The sequence below is a fragment of the Hyaena hyaena genome, unplaced genomic scaffold (assembly GCF_003009895.1).
Source record: "Hyaena hyaena isolate Hyena2069 unplaced genomic scaffold, ASM300989v1 scaffold_306, whole genome shotgun sequence".
Taxonomy (NCBI): Eukaryota; Metazoa; Chordata; class Mammalia; order Carnivora; family Hyaenidae; genus Hyaena; species Hyaena hyaena.
Genome location: NW_024080935.1, coordinates 1,917,094 through 1,930,470, shown reverse-complemented (window position 1 = coordinate 1,930,470; position 13,377 = coordinate 1,917,094). Strand labels below are relative to the sequence as shown.

Sequence of the window (13,377 nt, the reverse complement as noted above, 5' to 3'; positions counted from 1 at the left end):
ACAGGTCTGGTTGGAGATCTTGGGCAAAAAGACACTCCCAGGAGGCCCCGTCAAGGTCAGGCCTAACCTTACAGGGAGTCAGAGCTGTGTCTGAAGACAGGCAAGGGGCAAGCAGCCAGCTCAGAGCGAGGAGGGGAACTCACAGGGGGAGCTAACAGTGAAGGCCACAGGGAAAGCACACGGTGAATAACAAGACAGACCCTCCCAGACTGAGCCCTGGCCCCAGGGCTATATTTAGCTGCTCTGCCCACCCCTTCCCATCACTTCTGGAAACCGTTCTAAAAGTGAGGACTGAGTGGTCAGCAGACAGGCATCATATGTCAAGGCCACCTGTCTTGGCCCATCCCACTGTCCCCTCCCCTGCTCAGCCTGGAGCCAGAAATTACAACCAGCAGGGAGGCAGGGCCTCTCATACCACCAAAAAAAAAAAAAAAAAAGACAAAAAACAGGAACATGCTTGGGAGGAGTCTCTCCTTTCTCCTCCACCCCCACCTCCACACTCTCCAGCCTCCCCCTTCCCTGCCTGTGGCCCCTCCCCAGTTTGTCACCCACTTACTCCCCAAGTTTATGGCTCTCCAAGATCATACTGCAGGAGTCCAGGACCTCAGCACACCCTGAAAGCTTTTCTTCCTCCAGAGTTGAGGAGAAAGGCTTTTCCCTGCTGGTCTCTCCAGTGCCTAGTACGAGCCCTGGGGCAAAGCGAGCCTCCCTAAGTGCTTGGGAAATGAATGACAGGGGGACAGTTGAATAAATGAATGAACTGAATCCAGGGCCTGCAGCCCAGAAGTTGATTCTGCCCTGACAACTACAGGCCTTTACATGCTTAGCCTTCGAATCAAAGTCCTCACTGTGCCCTTCAAGGCCCTACTGAAAGTGATCTTACTCTTCTCTCACCCCTCCCCACCTCCTCACTCCAGGCTTGGCCTTTGGGCTTGCTGTCCCCAATGTCTGGAACACTCTTTCAAAGCCCCCCCCCCCCCCCCCCCCCCCCCCCCCCCCCCCCCCCCCGTATACCCTGGTTCCCTTCCTGTTCTGCCTCAGATCTCTAACCAGTGTCACCTTTACAGTGAAGGCTTTTCCTAACTCCTTGATTTTAAATCTCACAGCTCCCGGGGCACCTGGGTGGCTTAGTTGGTTAAGCATCCGACTTTCGCTTAGGTCACGATCTCGTGGTTCGTGGGTTCGAGCCCCACGTCGGGCTCTGTGCTGACTGCCGGCTCAGAGCCTAGAGCCTGTTTCAGTCTGTGACTCCCTCTCTCTCTGACCCTCCCCTGCTCACGCTGTCTCTCTCTCTCTCCTAGAAATAAATAAAACATTAAAAAAAAATTAAAAAAAAAATCTCACAGCTCCCTTCCCTGCCCTATTTTTCCTCATAAAATTTATTACCACCTGACAACCAGTATTTTACTTACTGGTTTTTTGTCTGATTCCTCCTACCAGAATTTAATTTTATACACTGTCTCCAACCTAGAATAAAGTATATGCACACTGTAAGTACACGATAAATACTTAATGAATGAATAAACACACAAGCTCACTGGGTCCTTCTCTTTTGGCTTCACAGTCACTTTCTCTCAGCTTTTACCTGTTTTTGTTCATTTCTCCCTCAACTGCATTCTCTGTCTTAATCTGAGTCTCTGTTTATGTTTCAATCTTAATCTCCCCTTTGGACTCTCTTTTTGCTTCTTGGGTTTTTAATGTTCATTTTTATTAATTTTATCCCAAACGTGCACACGAGGTGTTCTTTAATAAGAGACAGGTTTATTAAATATCTCCCAGAAAATAGTAAATGTCCTGTGCCATAGGATGATGGGATGGGAGCCAGGTCAATTTTCCCATAAGGGTAGCCAGACACCTTATAGGTGAGCAACAAGGAAGAATTCCTTTCAAGGAGTAGAAATCAACTGTCCCCGTCTCCTTCTTGAAGATCTTTTTTTTTCTTAATTGTTTTTAAGTGTTTACTTATTTTTTTTAATTTTTTTTTTTTTTTATTTCTAGGAGAGAGAGAGAGACAGCGTGAGCAGGGGAGGGTCAGAGAGAGAGAGGGAGTCACAGACTGAAACAGGCTCCAGGCTCTGAGCTCGACGCGGGCTCGAACCCACGAACCGCGAGATCATGACCTAAGCGAAAGTTGGATGCCTAACCGACTAAGCCACCCAGGCGCCCCTTGAAGATCTTTTTATTTCAACTCTTTGCCAGGTAAATAAATCTCCCCAGGAGCCAGGTAGCTCCCTGCCCATCTCAGCTCGTCTTTTGTTTCATTGTTTTTATTTTTTTTTTTAATTTCAGGAATATATTTTATTTAACCTAATGTATCCAAGATGCTGTCATTTGACATGCAACCAATTTGAAAATTATTAATGTTGGGCATCCTACTGATGTAGACCACATGACTCCGTAGACCACACGACTCTTGATTTCAGGGTGGTGAGTTGAAGCCCCATGTTGGATGTAGAGCTTACTTTAAAAAAAATATATTGGGGCACCTGGATGGCTCAGTCATTTAAGCGTCTGACTCTTGATTTCAGCTCAGGTCATGATCTCATGGTTGTGAGTTCGAGCCCCGCGTCCCTGTGCTGACAGCTTGGAGCCTGCTTGGGATTCTCTCTCTGCCCCTCCCCTACTCTGTCACATGCTCGCTCTCGCTCTCTCTCTCTCTCAGAAATAAATAGCTTAAAAAAAATTATTAATGAGGGGCACCTGGGTGGCTCAACCAGTTAACCATCCGACTTCAGCTCAGGTCAGGATATCACAGCTCATGGGTTTAAGCCCCACATTGGGCTCTGTGCTGACAGCTCAGAGCCTGGAGCTTGCTTCAGGTTCTGTGTCTCCCTCTCTCTATCTGCACCTCCCCCACTCTCTCTCAAAAAAAAAATAAGTAAACATTAAAAATTTTTAATTATTAATGAAATATTTTGCATTCTCTTTTCCGTACTAAGTCTTTGAAATCAAGTGTGTATATTACACTTACGGCACATCTCATTTCACAGTAGCCTCGTTTCAAGTGCTCAAGAGCCAAATGTTTATAGTGGCTATCAAATGGGATAGCACAGCTCTATAATCTCAATGATCTTATAGATGAGTATTAAAGGTTGTCATATTAAGCCTTGTTGATTAAATATAGATTTGTGCTTATGTGCTTGATCAAAATCCTAGGAAAATGTAGAATTTGGGGGGGAAAAAGAACTCAGTTAAGCAGGGCATTCTTGTATTTATTTATCACCCTACAAAAGTTATATTTATGAACTGAAACTCCCATTCCTTTTAATAATTTGTTAAATCCCAAAACAGTGTCCAGATAAACAATGAATTGCAATCTCAAAAGCATGAGTAAATTCTAAACATGACAAGTCTTTGAACTTGTCTCCAAGTTCTGAGGTTCATTTCTTCTTGAACACTTGAAGTGTTTGCATGTTACATGCTGGCCCACTTAGGAAGCTACCTTAGGCTTCCTGGCACCTTGGAGGCTTATCTAAGAACATTATACAGGCTATAATCATTTAGGCCTCTCAGAAAGAGATACGTTTTATTATTCTTTTGGATCACAGCAATTGACTCCACAGATGACTATAGATTTTACCCTCAGGGTATTGGAAAGTCTCAGGAAGCTACCAGGGCTTTTTATCAGAACTCTGAGAAACCTAGGGAAGCTTGATTTCCCCAAACAGGAGGGGGTGGGGACAAGAGTATATCTGGAGATGGTCTCTAAAACCACAAATCACTTTACTTCCACTCAAAAGTCAAGGGGCAACTGGGTGGCTCAGTCAGTTGAGCATTTGACTCCAGCTCAGGTCATGATCTCACAGCTCATGAGTTCGAGCCCTGAGTTGGGTTCTGTGCTGACAGCTCAGAGCATGGAGCCTGCTTCGGATTCTGTGTCTCCCTCTCTCTCTGCCCCTCCCCCACTTACACTCTGTCTCTTTCTCGAAAATAAAAAGTCAACATGCTGAATATAGATCTCACCTGGAGTTTTCATTACTGCCAGGCTGAGGCTAAAGGTTTTGGTTAATAGGAGTGGGTGCCCAGGACAAGGACAGTCAACTCAATCCCTCTTTGTAGATGGACCAGATTTGACCTCTGACCCATGGAAGGGACATTGATTATCTACAGCAGTTTGGAGGACAAGAAGGGGCCAGGAACAATATTGGGAGGGGGGGGAGAGGAAGTAAGGAGGAAGTAAGTTGCTATCCCTAAGAAGGAGCTCTGTGAGGTCCCTGGGGCCCAGAGCTCAGAGGGGGCAGATTTCAGCTTGCTTTAAGGGAGAGCTTCCCAATGGCCGAAGTCATAAATGCCATGGGAGGGAAGACCTCCTTGTATTGGATAAATGCAGAAAGAAGGCAGACATCCCCCAATCAGGGCCAGAGCAGAAGCAGGTCCTGAATGCTGATGTCACAAACTCATGTTGGGCGTCCCCAGGAAGATCGCCTACCTTTTGGGGCTCCAACATCTTCAGCCACAATATAAGGATAAGTAGGATAATAAAGTCATCCCTGTAGGGTTGTTATGGGGATTAAACTAGATATTATATTAAATAAATGCCAGGGACAGCATGCTGGCACCCAGGGGCTTAGGAGTCAGTGACTGCCACCACCAGGCTCAAATCTTCACTCTGCTCTTTCCTGTGACTTTGAGCAAGTCATTTAACCTGATTTTCGCATTTGTAAAATAGGAATCACGTAAGGATTTTTATTAAGACTCTTGGATTGTTATGAGGATTCAACAAGCTAATTCATATGAAGCTCTCAGAACGATGCCAGGTCCATAGGAAACGTTCAATAAATGTTGGCTATTGATATTACAATTATTATTACTAAGTATTCCAGTGAATCTTCCCTATAACTGTGTAAGGTCAATAACATCATCCCTGCTTCAAGGACTGGGGAAGTGAGGCTCAGAAACTAACAATGACAAAATCGCCTACCATGTGCCAGGCTTGTTCCAAGTACTTTACCATTCTTAATCCATTTATAACCTCATAACTTCATTTATAACTTGTAACAACCCAGTATTGTTCCTATTTTACAAGGAGGCAATGAAGCACAAGATTAGCAAAGTTCTGGCAGTAATGGTCCTTCTGGATGCAGAAGAAGCATCCGGTTCCAGCAATCAAAGGTCACTTTTGTTGGGGGGAGGGAGCACACCCAGGAGGCACCTTAACCAACAGCTCTGGCTCGAGTCCAGGGGGCAAGGGTGGGTCTGAGGTACGAACTGGAGGTTCTTTCCTGCCAGGGATCAAAGCTCAAAGCTCTCTCTGAGCACTTACCCCAGAAAAGGAGGTATTGAAGGAGAAGAGATTATCATGGCTTCCCAGAGAGCTGCCCAAAATTTCTACTCTTCACCATCCCAGATGGAAATCACCCTGGCAGTGCCCAGGAACAAGTAGGCTCTGCCTTTATCTCCGTGTAGGACCCTGGCCAAGTCATTGCCATTCCAGGGTCCTGATTCCCTATGGGCTGATGAGGTGAGTGCATTAATGTTACAGAACACAGACCTCAGAGAGGGGCTGTGACTTCCCTAAGTCACATGACTAAGAGAGGATCTGGGAATTGAATCTGAGTGGGTCTGACACCATTCATATCCTGCTTTTTCCACTATTTCACAATCTTCTGAATGCACTCTGTAAATTCTAGAGCTTTCTGTGAAGAGGAGAAAGCTAATATCATTACTATTATCATAACATCTGCACTCCTAAGGTATTTGTGGACAATCCAGAGGAGGAATCAATTTCCATATACATAACCTCTCCAAGTCATTTGTCAGTTTTTGAGGAGAGTGAGACTTTTAGGACTTTCAGGCGGTTGGAATTTGGGCCTATAAGTCAGATGGTTCAATCTGTTTCCTCATTTACTACCACTGTCAGCTTCCAGAGTAATTTCTGAAAAATTCAGTTTTCTCCTCTGTAAAGTAGGATAAACACACATAGTTCACGGGGGTGTTTGAAGGCTTAAATGAGATCATGCATGTTAAGTGCTTAGCACAGTGCCTCCAACATAGTAAATTCCAAAGAATGGAAGCTGTTATTACGATTCTGTCTCCCACCAGCACTTACCATGCAGTTGTGCATCTAGTAGATCCTTAATACATCTTAAGAGTAAAACACATACTCCAAAAACTTTGTTCCCTTCTGAGTTCACATCCACTTGCCAAAAAGTGTCCTCATTCTCACTGAGCTCCAGCCTGAAACCACTGGCAGGAGTGAGCCTTCCAATTCTGGGGGAAGAATAGCTGCTTTCCTAGCCCATCTCTTTCCCTATGACATCACACCAAACGGCTAGCACTTGCTCTGAGATGTTGGGTGAAAATCACAGCCTGGATCTTCCATGTCCCAGTCAGAACGTGTGTGGGCAGAAACGTGACTGGGGTTGGAGGTCAGAGACAAGCTGGGCTCAAAAGGGTCCTGGATGGTCACATGCAGGAACAAGGGAAGGGTAGTGTTACACCACCATGACACACATCCTAAATCTCCTCACCCCCCAAAAGCCAATTATGAGAAGCCCACCCTCTCTTCCTAGTCACAACTCATACTCCCCCAGGAGCAACTACCCACAGCCCCACAGCTTCCATTGAAATATGTTACATGGAGGGGGCACCTGGGTGGCTCAGTCGCTTAAGATCTGACTTCGGCTCAGGTCATGATCTCAAGGTTCATGAGTCCGAGCCCCACATGGAGCTCTCTCTGCTGTCAGCACAGAGCCTGCTTCAGATCCTCTGTGTCCCTCTCTATCTGCCCCTCCCCATCCCGGTGCTCACCTGCTCTCTCTCAAAAATAAAGTAAATACTTAAAAAAAAGAGAAATATGTTACATTGAGTTTACTTAAAGCCAAGGCCATCCCATCCAAACAGGGGTTCAAGAGATACAGTCAAATGGCCATGTGGTAAAGGGGGTCCCTGCTCTAGGTGGGGGTTGAATCAGGCAATCATTTTTAAAATTCCATGGCTCAAACATGTACCCCAATGTTCATAGCAGCACTCTCAACTATAGCCAAAACATGGAAAGAGCCTAAGTGTCCATCAACAGACGAATGGATCAAGAAGATGTGGTTTATCTATACCATGGAATACTACATGGCAATGAGAAACAATGAAATCTGGCCATGCGTAGCAACATGGATGGACCTTGAGGGTGTTATGCTGAGCGAAATAAGTCAGGCAGAGAAGGACAAATATAATATGTTTGCACGTATAGGAGGATTAGGAGGAACTTAACGGAGGACCATGGGGGAGAAGAAGGGGGGAAATGGTGGGGGAGAGGGAGAGAGGCAAACCATGAGGACTCTTGAATGATGAGAACAAACTGAGGACTGATGGGTGTGGGGGGGAGGGGGGAGATGGGCATGGAGGAGGGCACTTGTGGGGATGAGCAATGGGTGTTATATGGAAACCAACTTGACAATAAACTATTTGTAAAAAATAAAAAATAAAATTCCATGGCTCAAAAACCCAAGGCATTTAAGATTCTACCAAATGTGAAAAGAGCAGGTTTCTATGATTCTAGATTCCAGAATTCTTTTGTCATTCTCTAAAGGCTTATAATGGCTAGATCTATGCCAAGCCCTGTGGTAGGTGCCATGAACCACAGAGGGTCCTCAAGGAGCTCTCAGATTGGTGGGAAACCAGAGTAAACAGACACATTGTATGAGAAAGGCATCATAAAAGTATCCTGCAGACACGTAAAGGAATAGTAAGTTTTGTGCAGACAGGACAGAAAAATCAACAGGGAAGAGTAAACAAAGGACAAATTCAGAAGCTAGACAGCAGGTGTTATGAACTAGTCCAAGAGGGATTCCAAACCTGGCCTTCCAGACGAAGTGATATTTAACTGGAGACCTAAAACCTCAAGAATTTATAAGGAAAAGAATGAGGGAAGAGACTTCCAGAGAGGGAACAGTACACTGAAAGGCTTGTAGAAGCAAAGGAATCTGGCACATTTGAAGAACTGAGAGGCCAGTACGGTTGAAACTTAGAGATGGAGGGAGAGCAGGGTGTGGCACAAGACAAGGCTGGTAAGGTTCACAGGCACCAGACCAGCAGGGCCTCCGCAGACACATTCAAGGCAAGTTAAAGATTTGGGGCACAACTTGGGCTCCAATGCCTATCCATGCCACCTTTCATTTGCTCTTCTAGATAAAGCTGCCTTGGGCCCAGAGTGGCTCTCCACCTACGACTTTCCCTCAAGAATGTTCTCAATCATTCATCACAAATGTCTCCTCGTCACTTCCCTTGAAATTCAGCTCCTGAGACCAAATCCTGGCTGCCCAGTATTTGGCAAAGTTTTAGAGACCATCAGGTAGCCCATGTTATGCTGGAATATTTACAAAGTGGATGTGTGTTGTTATTCCATTTTACAGATAATAAAACTGAGGCAGAGAGAGGAAAAGCACGCACAGCTATTCTCTACCCCCCTCCCTTTTGTTTAAACTTCTCATTTCTCCCCAGGATGTGGGATTTGGTAAGCTTCATGGTTCTGGCTGTTAGGATTCTATGGTTCTAAAGATTCTATGGCACGTAAGAGAGGATGCTAAGATTCAGAGAAACATGGACATTTTAGCGTTCTAGAATTCCAAGATTCTAAGACTTGGCGCTTCAATAAACCAGGCTCCTGGTCTGTGCTAGTTACTGCAAACCTGGAGATGCAAACCCTACCCCCATAAGCCCCTCTCTGTCTCCCTGGTCCCACCTCAGGCATCAGCTGGAGGATGCAATCCTGACGCTGCCCAATGGCCAGGCTTTAGTCTACACACCTTGGTGTGTGGGAACCAATGGGGTAGTCAGGCACTCTGTGCCCCAGGGCTGGGGCATAGGCAGTAATTGGGAGAAGGCGGGGAGTTCCAGATCCCGCCCCAGAGTGGACTTCCTGGTCTGCAGACAGCCCAGGAAAGCGACAGCAGCAGAGGACCCTGGAGCCATGGGGCGCACTCGCGACGCCATCCTCGAGGCGCTGGAGGACCTGACTTCGGAGGAATTCAAGAAGTTCAAGCTGAAGCTGCTCTCAGTGCCCCTGCGCGAAGGCTTTGGGCGTATCCCGCGGGGACCCCTGCTGTCTATGGACGCCATGGACCTCACAGACAAGCTGGTCTCTTACTATCTGGAAGAGTACGGTGCAGACCTCACAGCACTGGTGCTGCGCGACATTGGCATGCAAGAGGTATCAGAGCGGCTGCAGGAGAAAGTGCGCAAAGGTGAGCGCTCCCCCTCCACCCTCTGCAGGGGCCCCAATTGCTGGTTCTCCTACATGCCCACACACCACCCCCCCCCCCCGAACGTTTGCCCCTTGGGCTCTTTCGCTTTCTGTTCCTCCTATCCACTAAAATTGCAAAAGCTCCTCCTCCTCCTGTGCTTTGCCCTGACCTTGGCTTCTTGACTAAGGGGCCCCTGCCAGAGACTAGAGATAAGGTAGGAGGGGAAGGGGACCACTTGACTAGTCATTTCCTTACAGGCCGTGAAGCCGCACCTGCTGGGATCCAGACTTCTCACTTGAAGGCAGCCAGCCCAGGTGAGGCCTCCACTCCCAACTTCTCCAGCCACACCCCACCACACCCCTGCACAGCCTGGAGCTGTCCCACAGCCAGGAGCTGTCCCACAGCCAGGAACAATGGGAGAGCAAGATTGGGCCTACCCTTCCCACTCGTCTCACCTGGGTGGGGGGGGTAGCTCAGGGGAGAGAATCACAAAGTTATACTCCCACTGTTATCTCCGGTGCCCGTGGGCTGCCCGCCTTGAGCCAACCTTTAGGATCACAGAACAATTTCTGAAGAAAGCAGTGCTGAGCAGAAACAGGTCCCAGTATCCGGCCTGGGAACTGGCTCATCTGCTTTCCTCTATCCTGTCCCTAGCATTGCACTTTGTGGACCAGCACCGAGCAGCCCTTATCACACGGGTCACAGACGTGGATGGGTTGCTGGATATCCTGTATGGGAAGATCCTGACAGAGGAGCAGTACCAGGCAGTGCGAGCAGAGTCCACCAACCCACTGAAGATGAGGAAGCTCTTCAGCTTTGCTCCAGCCTGGAATGTGACCTGCAAAGATATGTTCCTTCAGGCCCTGAAGGACACCCAGCCTTACCTGGTGGCTGACCTGGAGCAAAGCTGAGGTGTCTTTGCCAGCAGTTGGCCCCATGTACAACACCTGGCAGTTCTAGCCAACTTACCCCAAATCTCTTGATTTTTCTTAATCATAATATATGAAAATGCAGCTTGTACTAAATCCAGCTTGTACTTGTGTGTTTTTCCTACTTCCAGCCTTAAGGTACACGCAAAGCTAAGCTACTTTGTAAATGCCACACAGGCCAAGTGAAACTCTACTTCAAGGCCTGTTCCTAGGGCAACTGGCTCCCCAAACACTTCATCCATCCTGCTTCAGTCACCATGGTATATATCCCCCCATTTACCATTTGGCAGCTCCTCCTGTGCTCTTCAGAGTCTGTCCTTGAGGTCATGGTTAGCCCTGTGGCCAAGGTCTAAAGTTAAGAGAGGTGTGTAGGAAGAGTCTGGAGTTGGCTTTGTCAGAGACATTTATCAACAGACTAGGCTACAATAGCTTCTCTTTCACTTTTTCCTTTGGGGAAAAATATATTGTAAAATTAGAGCACTCTTTAAGGGAGAGAGAGTATCCTCTAAGCAGGATAGAATGGGGCACCTGGGTGACTCAGTTAAGAGTCTAACTCTTGGGGCACCTGGGTGGCTTAGTCGGTTAAGCGTCTGACTTTGGCTCAGGTCATGATCCCACGGTTCGTGGGTTCAAGCCCCGCATCTGAGCTAACGGCTAGCTCAGAGCCTGGAGCCTGCTTCAGATTCTGTATCTCCCTCTCTCTCTGACCTCCCCTGCTCACACTGTCTCTCTCTCTCAGAAATAAATAAAACATTAAAAAAAAAAAAAGTCTCACTCTTGATTTTGGCTCAGGTCATGATCTTACAGTTCATGAGTTTTGAGCCCCATGTTACTCTGCACTGACTGCATGAAGCCTGCTTGAAATTGTCTCCTTCTGCCTGCCCCTCCCCTGCTTGCACTCTCATGCACGCACTCTCAAAAATAAAACATTAAAAAAAAAAAAACATAGAAGAGCACAAGAAGTCAAGCATAATTCTAAGGCTCCTTCTGGAACTGGCATAACCTTCAGCAGGCTTAATTGCTCCCTCTGCTCCCTCCCACCCTTGGAGGAAGGGGTTAAAGATTACACTTTGCCCAGAAAACATAGCAACCACAAAAGCAAGACTTTGGAATCAGTTCTAGTAGCTGTTTCTTCTCTTTGAATTTTTGCCTGCAGAGGGACCTGTTTTTCTCTAGGAAACAGCACTTAAGAAGCCTTTTTCAAAGGCTGTCAGGGAAGCAGGATCCTAGAACTACATCCTGAATACACTGCACTCAAATTCTTTCAGGCTTTGAGGCAGGGTTGGGGGAAGGTAAGCATAGCAACAGGCAGGCACACCAGCCCAGCATCCCATTCTTAGGGGTGAGATCATCAGACACAGGATCCAGGTACAATGTGGCAGGTTCTGTGTCACTCACAAGAATGCACCAGTTCACAATGAAAAGCTGTGTACGTCTGACTTTGGCTCAGGTCATGATCTCAGTTTTGTGGGTTTGAGTCCTGCGTCGGGACAGCTCAGAGCCTGGGGCCTGCCTCAGATTCTGTCTCCCTCTCTCTCTGCCCCTCCCCTGCTCATTCTGTCACTGTCTCCCAAAAATAAATGTTAGGTTTTTTTAAAGAAACGCTGTGCAGAGTTCACTTTGAATACACTCACCTAGAGGACACAAAGGCTCCCTAAGAGGTGTGTGCACAATATCCTCAGTCTGCATGAAGATGTCCCTATTCTCATCTACCGGATCACCAGAGCAACAGGAGAAATCAAGTTCATAGTTGGCTATAAAAGGAAGCTACCGGGGCGCCTGGGTGGCTTAGTCAGTTAAGCGTCCAACTTTCGCTTAGGTCATGATCTCGCGGTTTGTGGGTTCGAGCCCCGCGTCGGGCTCTGTGCTGACTGCCAGCTCAGAGCCTGGAGCCTGTTTCAGTCTGTCACTCCCTCTCTCTCTCTGGCCCTCCCCTGCTCACGCTGTCTCTCTCTCTCCTAGAAATAAATAAAACATTAAAAAAAAAAATTAAAAAAAAAAAAGGAAGCTACCAAGCTAAGATGTGGCCTCTATCAAGGCCACCCAGTCACATGGGACTGATTGCTCCTAATGCTACTTGGGACTCCAGGAGAGCAGAGCTTTCCAAAAGCATCAATCAGCCCCAACACTCCGTTTCCTGTGGGCTCATCATTCTTCAGCCAGCCACCCCATACAATAAATGCTGATGGTCCCTGTTCCATACTCAACCCTGAGATGTGTTCACTTATGTTCTGCAAGGACCTCACCATGTGCAAAACTGAAGTGGTTTTCCTTTCACCATCCCTGCATCTTGACAGAAGGTGGTATCAGGGTAAAAAGAAAACTAGAAATCCTAACATGTTCCACAAAGTCCATATTTAGTCAGTCTTGATGTTAGTCTTGGCCAACTTCCAAAACTAACACCCAGGTGTGCCTGGCTGGCTCAGTCGGTGAAGTGTGCAACTCTTTTGATCTCAGGGTCAGGAGTTCAAGCCCCATGTTGGGCATGGAGACTACTTTTACCAATAAAAGACTAACATCCAAGACTAACTTACGTCCAACCGCCTTCTTTTTCAACCTCACTGCTGCCACTTGGCTTATGCCTAACATCTCATCTACAACAGGCTCTCAGTACTTCCAGCCTACCTTCAAGGGCTGGAATGATTAAAAGTGATCATGGAGATGATGGTCTCACTTCTAACACTGGGACACCTAACTCTTCCAGCCTGGCCCTCAAATATTCCATTCAACCTCGATCTTCCTTTCACATCCCATGATCCCAACATTTGCTCACACCACAATCCCTAGAACATGCTGGTCCCTTAACTCTGGGTACCTTGAAACGTCTACCTGCCAGAGTGCCCACAGGCGCGCCTTTGTGTTCCAGTGGTATTCCCAATGTCACTGTGGTAAACCAAACCGTGTTGGTTTGTTCTTACATAGGATTCTTGCATTAGACTGACCCGCATAAAAAAGACAGCTTTTCAACCTTTGTACAAGTGCCTTGTATACAAAAAGTAATAAACGGTAACTACTGTTATCTCTAGAGGGTTATTCCTAAAACTGCCTATGAACCTAATGATTCTCGGCAGATGGGAGCACAGCTAACACTTTCTTTCTTGCCCAACAGAGATCCTTAAAAAAAAAAAAAGTTGGGGCGCCTGGGTGGCTTAGTCGGTTAAGCGTCCGACTTTCGCTTAGGTCATGATCTCGCGGTTCGTGGGTTCGGGCCCCGCGTCGGGCTCTGTGCTGACTGCCAGCTCAGAGCCTGGAGCCTGTTTCAGTCTGTG

At 47.1% G+C, this 13,377-nt stretch overlaps 1 protein-coding gene across 1 annotated transcript; it reads left to right on the top strand.

Moving 5' to 3' along the window:
* The first annotated feature begins 2,184 nt into the window (after nucleotides 1-2,184).
* LOC120242234 (apoptosis-associated speck-like protein containing a CARD) lies at nucleotides 2,185-10,204 on the top strand. The gene is made up of 4 exons (XM_039247844.1): nucleotides 2,185-2,199; nucleotides 8,866-9,179; nucleotides 9,437-9,493; nucleotides 9,834-10,204. Exons 2-4 carry the CDS (start codon nucleotides 8,906-8,908, stop codon nucleotides 10,088-10,090), a joined length of 588 nt encoding a protein of 195 aa, XP_039103775.1. The 5' UTR covers nucleotides 2,185-2,199; nucleotides 8,866-8,905; the 3' UTR covers nucleotides 10,091-10,204.
* The last annotated feature ends 3,173 nt before the right edge of the window (nucleotides 10,205-13,377 follow it).

Bases quoted from the DNA above. Each gene is read 5' to 3' on its own strand.
- LOC120242234 (XM_039247844.1), top strand. From the start codon at position 8,906: ATGGGGCGCACTCGCGACGCCATCCTCGAGGCGCTGGAGGACCTGACT. The intron at 9,180-9,436 runs GTGAGCGCTCCC...ATTTCCTTACAG, and splicing joins GCAGGAGAAAGTGCGCAAAG to GCCGTGAAGCCGCACCTGCT. The intron at 9,494-9,833 runs GTGAGGCCTCCA...TCCTGTCCCTAG, and splicing joins CTTGAAGGCAGCCAGCCCAG to CATTGCACTTTGTGGACCAG.